The sequence below is a fragment of the Poecile atricapillus genome, chromosome 11 (genome assembly GCF_030490865.1).
Source record: "Poecile atricapillus isolate bPoeAtr1 chromosome 11, bPoeAtr1.hap1, whole genome shotgun sequence".
Lineage (NCBI taxonomy): Eukaryota > Metazoa > Chordata > Aves > Passeriformes > Paridae > Poecile > Poecile atricapillus.
In genome coordinates this window covers 10397290-10411055 of record NC_081259.1, presented here as the reverse complement: position 1 = coordinate 10411055, position 13766 = coordinate 10397290, and the positions used below count along the sequence as shown (strand labels likewise).

The 13766-nt window shown below is 40.9% G+C and overlaps 1 protein-coding gene across 4 annotated transcripts; it reads left to right on the top strand.

Moving 5' to 3' along the window:
- The first annotated feature begins 3741 nt into the window (after positions 1-3741).
- Positions 3742-13520, top strand: DTWD1 (DTW domain containing 1). Of its 4 annotated transcripts, none has more exons than XM_058847196.1 (6): positions 3742-3821; positions 5849-5903; positions 6223-6501; positions 7517-7660; positions 8518-8791; positions 12553-13514. In XM_058847196.1, exons 2-6 carry the CDS (start codon positions 5886-5888, stop codon positions 12780-12782), a joined length of 945 nt encoding a protein of 314 aa, XP_058703179.1. In that variant the 5' UTR covers positions 3742-3821; positions 5849-5885; the 3' UTR covers positions 12783-13514. The 4 variants fall into 4 exon arrangements, with proteins under 4 accessions (XP_058703179.1, XP_058703183.1, XP_058703181.1 ...); XM_058847197.1 differs by lacking the exon at positions 3742-3821 and adding an exon at positions 3846-3943; XM_058847200.1 differs by lacking the exon at positions 7517-7660 and having other exon boundaries at positions 12553-13520.
- Positions 13521-13766: the final 246 nt, after the last annotated feature.

Genomic DNA, 13766 nt, shown 5'->3' with positions numbered 1-13766 from the left:
TTTTCCAATATACAAAATACTACACATGTAGTTAAGAAACATACTAAATATGTAAACTATATGTAAAGGCACTTAATCACAAAGACAGAACTTCCACTTGCTTCTCACTACCTCCGCAATATTATACTATTGTTATTCACATACTTCTAAAAAGCACACTAAGAAAAAGTGACAAATCTGCCACTATTCTCATGTACTCAGTATTACAAGACTGCAGCTAGCCGAAGTTCACCCTAAAGGCTGAATATTAAGTGTTACAGTGGAGCAGTGTTGCAGTGCATTGTTGTTTATTATATTTGATTCAATTACATTCTTTATTGTTAAGTTGTACCCCCCCCAACATACTTTGGTCCCAATCGTGCCCTCCTACCCCAGCTGCCAATCCACCCTGATACCTGCCCCTTGTTCCTGAATGTTCCCTGTTCCCCCTCCCATGAAATTGTCAATCCTCCCCTGTGTCAACCCCTGCCTGGACCGCCCCCTTTGGAATTCCCCTATTCCTCGGAGCCCCATTAGCCCGTGTGCCCCACTCTCCTCCCCTTGTGTTCTCCATTGGTTTATGTATTATGTAACCCCGCCTTGTGCTCCTCCCCTAACTGTTTTCTATTGGTTTATTATTTGTACACTCCCCTTGCTCCTCCCCCATACATAAGTTGCTGTACCCCTGTAACTTTTGTCTTTCTTCCCTGGAACCTTCAAGAGAATAAATCCCTCTTGGAAACCACATGGAAGACCTCTCCCTCGTCCTTGCTCCTGCCCTCGACGCTGGACAGCCAGTGCCATAGAGCATAAGCCCTAAGCTGCCCTGCTTTCCAGGAGCAGCCCACTCTTGGCTCGGTGCCGGGAGCTGGCTGGGGAAAAATCCGGCTCCGCGTCAGCTGGCGCCCAACGTGGGGCCCTTTGGGACCCCTCGAGCAGCTGTCCTGGGAATCAAGGATTCTCCAGGAGTGAAGCTTTTTGGTGCGTCAGTGCCCCTGGGTGAGTACACCACTTTTTGGTTGGTGGCACTCCCAGGGGTGAAGTAGCAACCCTCCAGCACCCGGGAGGATTACTTCAGGGCAGGGGACCTCGTCTGTGGCTTTCTGTTTCAGTGGCCAATGGAGTGGTGAGTTGCCCCGAGGGACTGGGAGCTCACAAGTGGAAGTTGTTGTTGGTTTTATTTTCACTTATGGATGATTGGTGAGTTGTCTGATGGACTGGGAACTCACCAGTGGACATTTATGGACGATTAGTGAGTTGTCCTAACAGATTGGGAGCTCACAAGCGGATTTATGGACGATTTTTGTTACTGTTTTTGGTGAGTTGTCCCAATGGACTGGGACCTCACAAGTAGATTTGTGTGTAGAAGGGGGGTTGGTTGGTGCCCCGAGTGGAAAGGGAATTGAGGGTGGTCACTGTGCTCTTTTCTTTTAAGTTTCGCATTTTGCCACAGGGGAGGGAGGATTTTGTTGTCCCTGACAGGATGGGTGCTTGTCTGTCAGGGCAACAGATGGAGATTCTTATCCAAGTTGTGGGAACCTTGGTGGGAGGGGGCCTGAAGTTTTCTTGGGGTTTGTTAAAATGTTTTGTCAGATGGTTGTTTTTCCACTTTCCACATGTGTCCCCTGGAGAAGTAAAGATGAGATACTTCTGGGGACAAATGTTACCCTTTAAGGAAGATGATAGGAAGGTAGAAAAACAACCATGTCAGTTTTCCCCAGTTCTTCCCAAAGCCCTCTTTTCCTCATCCCCTTATCCTAACCCTTTTTCCCCTAAACTGGGTAGGCTGGGGGGAGCAACCCACCAAGAGGTGCAGGGTTGCTACCGATTCCCTGGCTCCCCACAACCTCCTCGGTACCCTTGCCCTGGTAGCAAGGCGCCAGCTGCCAGGGACCCTTCCCTAACCCCCAACCAGTTCCCCCACTCCCAGTTAATAGCCCTTGAAGTTCACAAAATGGTTTCCCAAGCTGCACCCTTTCCATCATGGGTCACACCCCCTCCGGGAAAGCTGAAACATCTGAAATGGCAGCACCCATAACACCAGTGCCAGAGCCAGAGCTGGACGTCAAGGACTGTGCCCTTCACTATGAAGAGGTTAAGAGCTGTGCCCCTCAAGAAGAGGAGATGAAGGAATTGCACCCCTCCTGGTCAGAAGATCAAGAACCGGAGGAGATAAAACTATAAAACCTTTTCAGTTTTGTTAAAATTTCTTAAGTGTTTTTTTTTCCTGGTTTTATTTGCTTTATGTCTATTTGTTTGATATATTTTGTTATCAGATGCTTATGTTATTAGTACCCCATAAAGCAAAGCAAATGCATTGTGGGGTGTTATGTTTTCTGTTTTAAAGGGACAAGATTTCAAAATATGAAGTTTAAGAATTTGTTGTAATTTTGTTAAGTAAATTTCTGTTACTGTTTAATAGTAGATTATAACACTAATGTTAATTTTAATAGTAGTGATTCTGTATTTTCTATTTACTCCTTAATATGTGTTCATTCATTTAAGTATCATCATTTCTGTTGTTTTATCCCTGATAAGGTCTCAAATGCTTTTATATTGTTTATTAATTTAGTTTAATAATGTTAATTTTAGTTTTGTAAACTATTAAGTAATATTCCCAAGCATCTCTCCCTCCCTTTTCAAATCAAGAAAGGGGGAGATGTTGCAGTGCATTGTTGTTTATTATATTTGATTCAATTACATTCTTTATTGTTAAGTTGTACCCCCCCCAACATACTTTGGTCCCAATCGTGCCCTCCTACCCCAGCTGCCAATCCACCCTGATACCTGCCCCTTGTTCCTGAATGTTCCCTGTTCCCCCTCCCATGAAGTTGTCAATCCTCCCCTGTGTCAACCCCTGCCTGGACCGCCCCCTTTGGAATTCCCCTATTCCTCGGAGCCCCATTAGCCCGTGTGCCCCACTCTCCTCCCCTTGTGTTCTCCATTGGTTTATGTATTATGTAACCCCGCCTTGTGCTCCTCCCCTAACTGTTTTCTATTGGTTTATTATTTGTACACTCCCCTTGCTCCTCCCCCATACATAAGTTGCTGTACCCCTGTAACTTTTGTCTTTCTTCCCTGGAACCTTCAAGAGAATAAATCCCTCTTGGAAACCACATGGAAGACCTCTCCCTCGTCCTTGCTCCTGCCCTCGACGCTGGACAGCCAGTGCCATAGAGCATAAGCCCTAAGCTGCCCTGCTTTCCAGGAGCAGCCCACTCTTGGCTCGGTGCCGGGAGCTGGCTGGGGAAAAATCCGGCTCCGCGTCAGAGCAGCATCCTCAACCGGGCCAAAGGACCCCACAGAAGAGATCCCATGTTCCCTTTAGAGAGCTGCAAAACAAGCAGAGAGGAATGCAGCAGTACAATTCTTCCAGTCAATAAATATGTTCTAAGGATACTACTGGGTGCCGGGAAGAAACCAGGGTAAAAAAAAAAACAACTCTGATCTATCTTTCCTGGAGTTCTCATGGGAGTCAAAGCCGCAGCCTGACACCCCAGCGGTTTCCAGGCGGTGCCGCCTCACGGAGGCGACAGCGCTGGGCACGGCACCCAAGGCAGTAAACACCTGGCACAGGCCCAGCTGCGAACGGCGGGATTCTCCCCCGCTGCCCAGGTAGCTGGAAGCGGTTTCTGGCCAGCTTTTTGTGACACAAAACTCGGAACAGCCCATGCAGGGCGTGAGGCTCGCGGCCAAACACAGACACCCCGGCCAGAGGCGGCCCGGCGGGAGCCGCACTCAGCCCCGGGCTGCTTCCGTTCCCCGCCTCCCCGCCGCTGCCGAGCCCGGCACTTTCGTTCCGGGCCGTGCGAGGGCCGCGCGGGAGCCGCGCCGGGCGGCGGGTGAGGAGCGGCCAGCGCGGGGGGGGCCGGGGCCGGAGCCGGGCGAGGAGCTCCGCGGCAGCAGAGAGGAGGCAGCGCCAGGGGGGCCGCGCTCTGCTCGGGGCGGGCTCGGGCGGCCCGCGGTAGGAAGCGGTTTTGCTCCCACAGGGCCTTGGTGCCGCTGCGGCGGCGGGACGGGCAGAACCGCGCTGTTACTCCGGTGGCAGAGGCAGCGGCCGAGGGCCGTGCCCGTCCTGCGCTATCTCCGCCCGCAGAAGCTGCGAGCGCGGCGCTCCGGAGGCGGCCTGCGCTCACCGCGCTGGGCGCACAGCGGGCAGCGGCACAGAGGAGCTTACGGCACCCCCGTGAGCTTTACACAACCCCCCAACAAGGGCCGGCCGGCCTTCTGAGTTGTCTTAGAACTGCAGCTGGAGTGTGCAGGGTACCCTCCTCCGTCGGCAGTGATTTATCAGGGGTTTGGAGATGAGGTGCAGACGGATTTGTTTTTTAGTCTTAAAAATACGTGTCTGAAGAGAGATTTGGGTCTTAGAATTGTAGTCTGTCATTTTCTGCAGTGTACTGTTCTCTATGGATAGTGCTGCAGCCTGGGCACAGCTATTATTTTGAGGCCACAGCGTATCCCTTGTCAGTATCGGTAACAAAAGTGCTTCAGGGTGTCACCGTTGTGCGCCACAGAGTGCAAGGCATTACACTGAAAAGAATCAGTTTGCAGGCTGGGAATGCATGTCCAATTCCAGGGCCTCTTGCCCTCTGCTTCCTGAGGAAACTTGATAATAGTACAGGTTGCTCTGAGATGTAAAGTATACTTGCTTTATTTCAGAGAAACTTGAAGGCAAATTGCACTAGAACATTTGTATGCGTATTATATTTTGCGTTTATTTGCATGGACATCTTTGACCTTTCAAAAGTTACACCTGGCAGAGGGGAAGGTATCATAGCATGCATGAATACTTAATTTAACCAGAAAATAACATTTTTTTTCTGGGATTGATTTTAATTTTGTGTTGGAAACTTAGCTGAGTTTTTTGATTTTATTTAAATGCTTAATTTTGGATTACATTTCAGGATTTACTGTTTGTTGGTTTTTGTTAAACATTGTCGCACTTTATTAGGAACAGTTATAAGCACGACACTGACTCCCTTAGCTTCATTGTCCAAGAGAGCAAAGTTTATTATTCTTAATCTTCTTTTATACACATGTTTGAGAAGGTCCGAGAGGTAAAACTCTCATTGGTCATTAAAGCAACACATCCACCATCATTGGTTAAATCGAACACTACCCCTTGACTGTCTCCTGCTAAGATTGTTGTCCTTTACCAAGGACTGTTTGGATTCTTTTGGATTCTTTCTCATGCTTTCTCAGGCCAAACTGAGAGACTAAGCTCCCTGCTTACTTTTTGCATTTAGCATCCATAAAACATGACTTTGCTACATCATTTCATAAGTGTGATCCTTGACATGAAAAAGTAAACCTAAATTAGCTGAAAGTAAATACTGAGAATAACTTCATTGCAAGTGATGCAGCACAAAGTGCCAAATGCAGTTTATAACTACTACAGGCTGTGCAGGCTGCTGGCTGGGGGCTGCTCTGAGGATGAGAGCACCCCAAGTTATCAGTCAGAAGGGGTTGTGATAGCACAGCTAATTCTGTCTGCCCTGTTTCAGGTCATGTTTCTCATGTCTTGCTCACAGTACATGGTGACAATTCTGTGTCAGCTGCAGAGGGTGAGACAACAGCTGTCCTGAAGAAAGCCTGAAAAAAAATCCATCAGTGGTACTAAATAAACACAAACTTGCAGAAGTCTATACTGGGTCACCACTTACTATCTGGTACATAGGGCAGCAAAGCCCTCTTCTAGCTGTTACTTTTCTGCCTCAAGCCCTTCTGGAAAATTTCTTCTATTTCACAAAGTTCTAGCTAAGAGGGATTTCATTCCAGTTATTTGGTTGGCCCCACACAATAAATTTTAGGATGGAGATCTAAATTTGTACAATTAACTTTTGTCTGACGAATTTCTATCCTGTAGGCATATAATTTCTTGTCAATAGTCATGCTGGAGACTAATGGGATTGCTCATCCAGGTAAATGCTGCTTACCAGTGTTTTCATAAACTTCTAGACACAGATCTTAACAGAGAAATAATAGACTTCTGTAGGAGTTAAGTGAGTGGGATAATGAATGCACATCTGTGAATTAAGGGTACAGATCTCAGGTTCTTTCCAGCTGTTTATCTCATGCACTCCTGAAATCTCTTGAATCAGATGATTTTATGATTCTTTCTGTTGTAGGAAATACCTTCTTTGATGAGATCTTTTTGTTAAATGGGATAATACCGAATAATTTCTAGCAGATTAGTTCATAAAATTGGATTTTTATTTAAGAACATTTTGTCTGTTTCAGCTAACCATGTCCTTAAATTCATCTACCCTTTTAAATGAAGAAAACACTCAAGGAGTAAAAAGAAATAGTGAGTGTTTGGAAAGCGTACTGCAGACTCCATCATCGTTTCAAGATAATCCACTTCAACAATTACAGTTAGCATCGCAGGAAGTACTGGAAAAGGCAAAAAAGAGTGGGAGATCGAAATGCCCCCGATGCAATAGTTCAAGGATGTTTTATTGTTATACATGCTTTGTTCCTGTTGAAACTGTCCCTACCAAAGAAATTCCAACTGTGAAGGTTAATGTTTCTTAATAATTTTTTATAACATCTTTTGGGTTTTAGTTACTGTGGACAGAGAATAGTCCATCTGCAGCTATTTCTTTTCTGACTCATTCTTTACAGACATTAATCTTGAACACAGCTATAAGTATGAATAAACTATAGTTAGATAAAATTACTGTTCTTACTTGAGGAATTACATGTACAAACACTGAAAATGTTCCAATACTCACATAAACATTTATGTATCTTGTAGATGAGAATATAGGCTGAAGTCACTTAGCTTCTCATGCAACTATGTTTTCACTTAGTTGTTGAAAGATTCTTTATGGTGCTCTTGCACATTCTTCAGTTTCTAACAGTTCTGGCTAGGACACATTATATTGTGAACAAAAAATTTGTCCATAACCAAGGGTGAATTTTATATGAAATGTAAAAGACATTCCTATATGTCATGATTCTATAATTCCAATAACTACTCTTAAAATATAAATAGTGTAATGCCTTTCAGCTAAGATACTTGGGGAAACTATCAGAGAGGACTAAGATATTTTGGAAAATCAGTTAGGATCTAAGATGCATTTTGAAGACACTGGAGTTTGAAAGCATCATGAAAATACTTTTGAAGTACTTTGGAATTTTGACCTAGTAAACTTAGGTGTATTTTCATTGAAATAGCCATTTTCACAGTTGGGTAAATACCTAGTAGAGATAAGTATTCATATTTAGAACCATTATATTGCTGAAATTAAGATCACAACCAACTTACCTTATTGATTTTATTTCTGGAGATTTTACCACACTACTTCTGTCAGCATTCCAAAGTGCATCATTGCTTACACAGGTATTTGCAAAAATTGAATGTAAAAGGTGCTTCTTCTAACTTGTCTCTAGTTTAGCTCTAAACCTATCAAAAATTATCAGATGTTTTAATTAAATGCCCGTAGGAATTTCTCACAAATTTTGAGTAAGTTTTTGTACAGATGTTCATAAATATGATGATAAGTACTGTTTTTTTCTTCTTTTGCTCTAGTTACCTTTGAAGATTGACATTATTAAACACCCAAATGAAACAGATGGCAAAAGCACTGCTGTGCATGCTAAGCTCCTGGCACCTGATGATGTTACAATTTATAAATATCCTTGCATTCCAGAATATGAAGAGAAGAGACATGAAGTAAGAGATTCTCTAGAGATAGCCAGGCTTTATGCTGGGGAGGTGCAGCTTCCTCCTGCAGTGGTAGTGCCCTGCTGGAAGCAAACCACTGTTCCATTAGGGCAGTCCATCCTGTGCTCTCTCAAAGCTTAGCTCCGCAAACACAGAGTTCTGCACTGTAACCTTTTCTCCAGTGCTGAGAAAGACTGCAGCACTATTTAACCACCTTGAATTTTCTATGTTCATCACCTCACATAATGGAAATTGGATTTACTGTGTACCTGAAGAAATATTTTGCGTATAAACAAAAGTATTCAACTTGGAGCAAGTTAAACAGCAGTTGAATATTGTGCTCATATTTAGCAGCTGCATTATTTAAGCCACCTTAAAATTTTTAATATTCACTATGACAGAGGAAAAAAACTAAAATGCAACTCTTGTCTATCATAGCATAGAGCACAAAAAAGTGAGCTATGAACATGTATATGTTCATTTAAATGGTAAGCTATTTTTTGGTCCTCCTGCCCCATACACTGCAGTGACAAGTGACATCTGAACTTCCTCAGGGCTGACACCATTGTCTTGGCTGAAAAATCTTTTTATACAGAAGTGTTAAGAGTTAGTAGAGTGCAGTAGAGAGTAGCATGGAAGTAACATTAAATAAAAATTTCTGTTAAGGATCTCAATTCTTTAACATGTTTTTAACATGGATTTAACACTGTATTAGACAACAGAATATGTTTAAGAGATACTGTTTCATCTTGTCCTGCCTTAAATGTTTACAGACAAGGTAGAAAATTTCTCTTCTTTAATACAACGAATCCTGTTGTTTTATTAGATTTTATTGACACTCAAATCTCTTTGTTTTCATCATTCAGATAGCACTTATATTTCCTGGCCCCAATTCAGTTTCAGTAAAAGATATTGCTTTCCATCTCCAAAAGTACACCAAGAAAGGTGTCTGTGCTAGTGACGATGACTGTTCCAGAGAGCCACTTCTTAAACAAGCAAAAATAGAACCTGAAGAAGAAAAGAATCCAAATGAATGCATCTCAAGCAGCAGGAGTGAAGGCACTAGACTGAAGAAGATAATATTTATTGACAGTACCTGGAATCAAACTAACAAGATAATCACTGATGAACGACTTCAAGGTAAAAAAATACAAGTTGATACTGAGATGTTATTGCTGCAGAAATGATTAAGGGATGTATGACTATAACAGACCTCAGTACGATGTAAGCTTATGTGCACCCTATATCTGAGTGCATATGAAGAATTCAGCAGCCTGTTCCAGGGCTGTAGAGTACTTCCTGAGCCAGACTCTGTTACTTTTCATGACATATAATTTATTTTGCAAAAAGATAATACTAGTACTAAGAAAGCATTTATATCTATTTGTCTCACTTCTCTATTGGAGCAAATTTCCACAGTCTCAGAGAAGGGGAGCTGTCACGTTAGGCAGTGAACAGACTGAACTACAAAACAGTAGTTTTAATGGCCTCTGAAGGAGGCCAGGAAGATTCCCTTGCAGGTGGCTGCTCTGCTTTCCAGAGACCCAAAGGACAATTTGTGTACATGTTGAGGCAGCCAGGCCCCAAGAAGGTAAATGAGGAATTTAGGAGGTTCAGCACAGGTTTGTCCTGGCTTGGGTTCTCTTTCTCATGAAGTTGTTAATGGACATTTCCATGAGCTCACTACTCCCGACAAAAAGGGAAGGGCTGCTTGCCCTCCACACCCTTCCAACTCTGAAAGCAGGAACTGGTAATTCTGCAAAAAGTTTTGTCTTAGGTTCTTTACAAGAAGTTTACATTTAAGCCTTCTAATTAAAACCACAAAAGACAAAACAATTTAGCCAATAGCATTCCATTTCCTTTGAGATGAATAGGAGTTTGAAAATACTTTTCTTAGTGCAAAAAGTGCACTTAGATGGAAGGCAGGTTGTTAAGTTTATGTGCAATATATATATATGCACACATATATACTACTACTGCTTCTCACTGTATCCTACAAGGAATTTCACAGACTTTCTTACATGGAAGGTGAATGTTGCCTTGCTGTCTAGTCAGTTCATTAAAGAATCTTATATGTTTGTATGATATACTGGCTAATTAAAATCCTATTATAAGTATTTAGTTTAACACAAAACATACTCTATTAGCTACATTGAAGTATTACTGCAAAGATCAGAGGAATTGCATGTTTCAAGTTAATGTTAGGCATTTGAAACTTCTTTTAAGAGGATGAATTCAAGGAAAGTAACAGGCAGCCAGGGGAACTGAAAATTTCCATGGAAGCCTATGCATATATCAGTCAAAAAGTCATAATTTGCGTTACTTTGGAACTCTTGAATGGTTTCCAGTTTCCCCATGACAATGCTGATTTGGTGGACTACTCTCTCATTTCTAGAACATCTCAGGTCCAGCTGTTTTGCAGCCCCCTGGGTTTCTGAGCACCTTTCAGGATTGCTGTGAGGTTTAATAGCGTCATGCAAGTCACAGAATTTTAACCATCCACACATTGGATGTAACAGTGTGCACAGACCATGCATGTATTGCTTTCCTTACTACTTGTCATAAAGAATATAAATTGCATTAATACCCCTTTTAGAGATTGCAGTTTTCACTTCCAAGATGAATGGGACAGAGTTTCTTTAGGCAGAAACTGATGACATTTTTATGTTGTACATACGTGAAAAATGGAGAACTGTTTTAATTTTTTAGTTCAATTGCAAATGAAGTCATCATCCAACAAAATATTCATCGTATGCTACAGTTCAAAAAGGAGTGTTCATAATTCCAAATAAAAAGTAATTGCCATACTTACTAAGTTACAAGAAATACTGAATGAAAACATTAATGAAGCCAAGAAAATGTAAAGAAAAGCCTTGTGTTTTGTAAGCCTATAAATCTAATAAATCTAGTAAATTGTGCTGCAAGAGAAAGCAAATGAGTGTATCAATCTTAAAATAAGCTGAGAGAACTTGGACAAAAAATACTTCTATATCTTGGAAAAGTGCTTAATATATCTTTAGAAAACAAAACAAAATCAGTTAAAGACAAGAAATATATGAGAGTTGGTAATGTCTAGGATTGAGTACTTCATTAAAAGTGATCCCTAGATCAGAAAACAAACAGTTGAATCTAACGCTAATGATGACTCGCACAAGTGATGAAGCTTATTGGTAATATCACCATGATTGTTAAAGAAACTGACTGCTTTGTTTTTTTCCTGTCAGTTTAAAACTGCTTTGTATTAGCCAGGTATTTTATTAGCTGATACATTAGTACCGTGGGGTTTCATATGAACGGTGCATGTTTGTAAGCAAACATTTCCTTTGGCTGTATACAGATACAGTATAGATGAAACACTCTCAGTAACCTTTTATCCTTAACCCCCTCTGGTTTTATATTTTTTTATGAAATGTCCTAAAATCTTGTGTTTGAAAGTAACTGATACTGCACTTGTGGTAAGCTCAGTTGTGTCCATACTCTTGCCTTCAGTGAACTTTCGTTTGTATTCAAACCACAACTATGTGGGAGTTTCCACTGGAGTAATCATCCCTGAGTTTTACTTCACTGCTTTTAGGGTGGAAGCACTGCTGGATTTGATGGAAGTTTTCACTTTGGTTAGGGATGAGAATTCAAGTGTTGAAAACCCTTGAGGGCAATAAGCTTAATGCAGTTTCCTACTGCTATTTTAATTTTCACATGTGTAGGATTATTAGAGGTAAGAATTAGACTATGTTATTTTGAGGCTTTGGTTCTGAAATGCCAATAATAACATTTAAATTCAGGGACAGATTCTCCCATTCAGGTTTTTTTTTTTAAATGCTGTAATTAAGATTTCTTCTACAATGCAGGATACCATACATTCCTAACTGTAAAGCAAACAACTAAATCCCTCTTGCAATTACACTGAAAAGAATTAAACACAGTTTGTAGGTTAAAAGTGTAGAATTACAAGTGCTGGGCTCTAGCCTGAATTTGGGCTTTACTGAAGCTTTGCTGTCCATAACTTCCAGGCAATTCTTAGACCATACAGGTTTTTGTACTGTTACCTGTACTAAACTGTCCCATGAGACAGAGTACAGGTTGTGATAAAAAAAGGTAACTTTACAATCTGCTTCTGATATTGTTGACCCTGTTCTTCATGATCCAACTGTCCATCCTGTTTACAAAGTGATAGCACATTAAGGTGGTTTCAGTTTTGAATAGTTTGTGCATCTTAGAAAACATAAAAACCAAGATACATGTTTAAAATTCATCAGAATAATAGAATAGTTACAGAGACTATAAGTAGATTCAAGATTTTCTTGTGCCATACAGACACCAAATTCCCTCTTTCATCTTATGTGGGAATGCTTTTAGTATCTAATAAAGTTAATTAAGAGATGCTGTCATGCTTATTCTTGAGTAATTTCAGTTATTTAACAAGCATAAGTGAAAAGTTCCTGGCTCTTGAAAGTAGTCCTCACTTCAGCAACACTAACAGTCTGAGGGATTATGTTTTACACTTGAAAAGTATAAACTTTGCAAAAGATGAAATAATAATTTTATGAACATTGATGAGTCTTCGTAGGTGTGGGTTGCACCCTTGCCATGTGAAGCGACTGCAGTTTATTGAGGGGTGTGTGGCTGTTAAATGAAAGGATTACCTGTAATTAATTGCAGATATGAAGATTGTAACCTAGGACTTAGAGCACTTCATCAAATTCCAAAGTGGTCCAAAAGGAGGATAAAATTACTGCATCAGTTTCGCAGATGAAAAACGGAGGTACAGAAAGAGAAATTTTTTTTCATGCAGGCACTGAGCAGGCTAGCAAGCAAAGTCAGAAAACAAAACTTAAGTCTTGTTTAACATTCTGGACACCAATCCACATTGTCTAATCTAGGTCATCTTTTTTCCTTGACAGGGTTACTGCAAATTGAGTTGAAGACAAGGAAAACTTGCTTTTGGCGTCATCAGAAGGGAAAACCAGATACATACCTTTCCACAATAGAAGCAATTTATTATTTCCTTGTGGACTATCATCAGGAGATTTTGAAAGAGAGCTACAAAGGACAATATGATAATCTGCTCTTTTTCTTTTCATTTATGTACACATTGATTAAAGATGCCAAGTGTTGTGTGGGAAAAGAATAAGCTTTCTGTCTGTTGGTGCATGACACTACTCTTTTTTTGTAACAATAAACTGCACAAACATAACTGGGATTTTTTTTGAAAATAGACTGTACTATAAATAAATGTCCAGAAGTGAGCTGCAGACCTCATCCTGCACGCTTGAGATTGTATAACTGCTCAGATGAGCAGTCTGATTAGAGATACTTATTTGAAAACAGTTATATTTTGCTAAATATTGCTGTACTTCAACCTACAGGCCTGATGTGCTCACTGTGATGAGCACATTTCCTGAGATGGGAGTGGAGGACTTGACCCCTCTTGCCATAAGGAGTGATCTCTTAACTGTAAGAAGGAATTAGCATGCTGGCTTTTCTTGTTACTAATACTTACATCAGATGTTTTCTTTGTGGTTTACACAGCAATACTGATTTCACTTTCATGGCATCAAAGGCTTACTGAAATGAGCAGATGGTGTTTAGTTGCTGAGGAGAGTGGCAGCAATACAGAATGAAAGAGCACATTAATTAAATATGAATTATATGCTTTCAGGATTAATTCTGGAATATTATTCTAGTAATAAAAAAGTGGTCTCTTTAAACACTGTTATACAGCGTATTATTCCTGTAGTACCATTCATGTACTTTTATATTAGGATTATTCTCAACTTCTTGGGTATGTTTAGACTTATTCAAACGAACTTAATTGTTTATTACTGTTATATAATATCATTATTTGGGGGAGCACTAACCTAACAAATGTCACTATGGCATATTGTAGATACCAAAAATAAAAGATGGTGGTTCTGACCACAACATTTTTGACAAGGCTTCCTTATATTAGGCAGGCTGTGTATCTGCTCGTTTTTCCTTTTGCAGTAAAAGGGCAGATTAGAACAGTATAAGTATGAGTTTGTGCTGATGGGAGTTCTGTCATAGGTGTAGCACTGCTGTTAGAGTCATCATGTTTGAATGTAGTTTTACCAAGCTATACCAGCTCAGCCAGTGC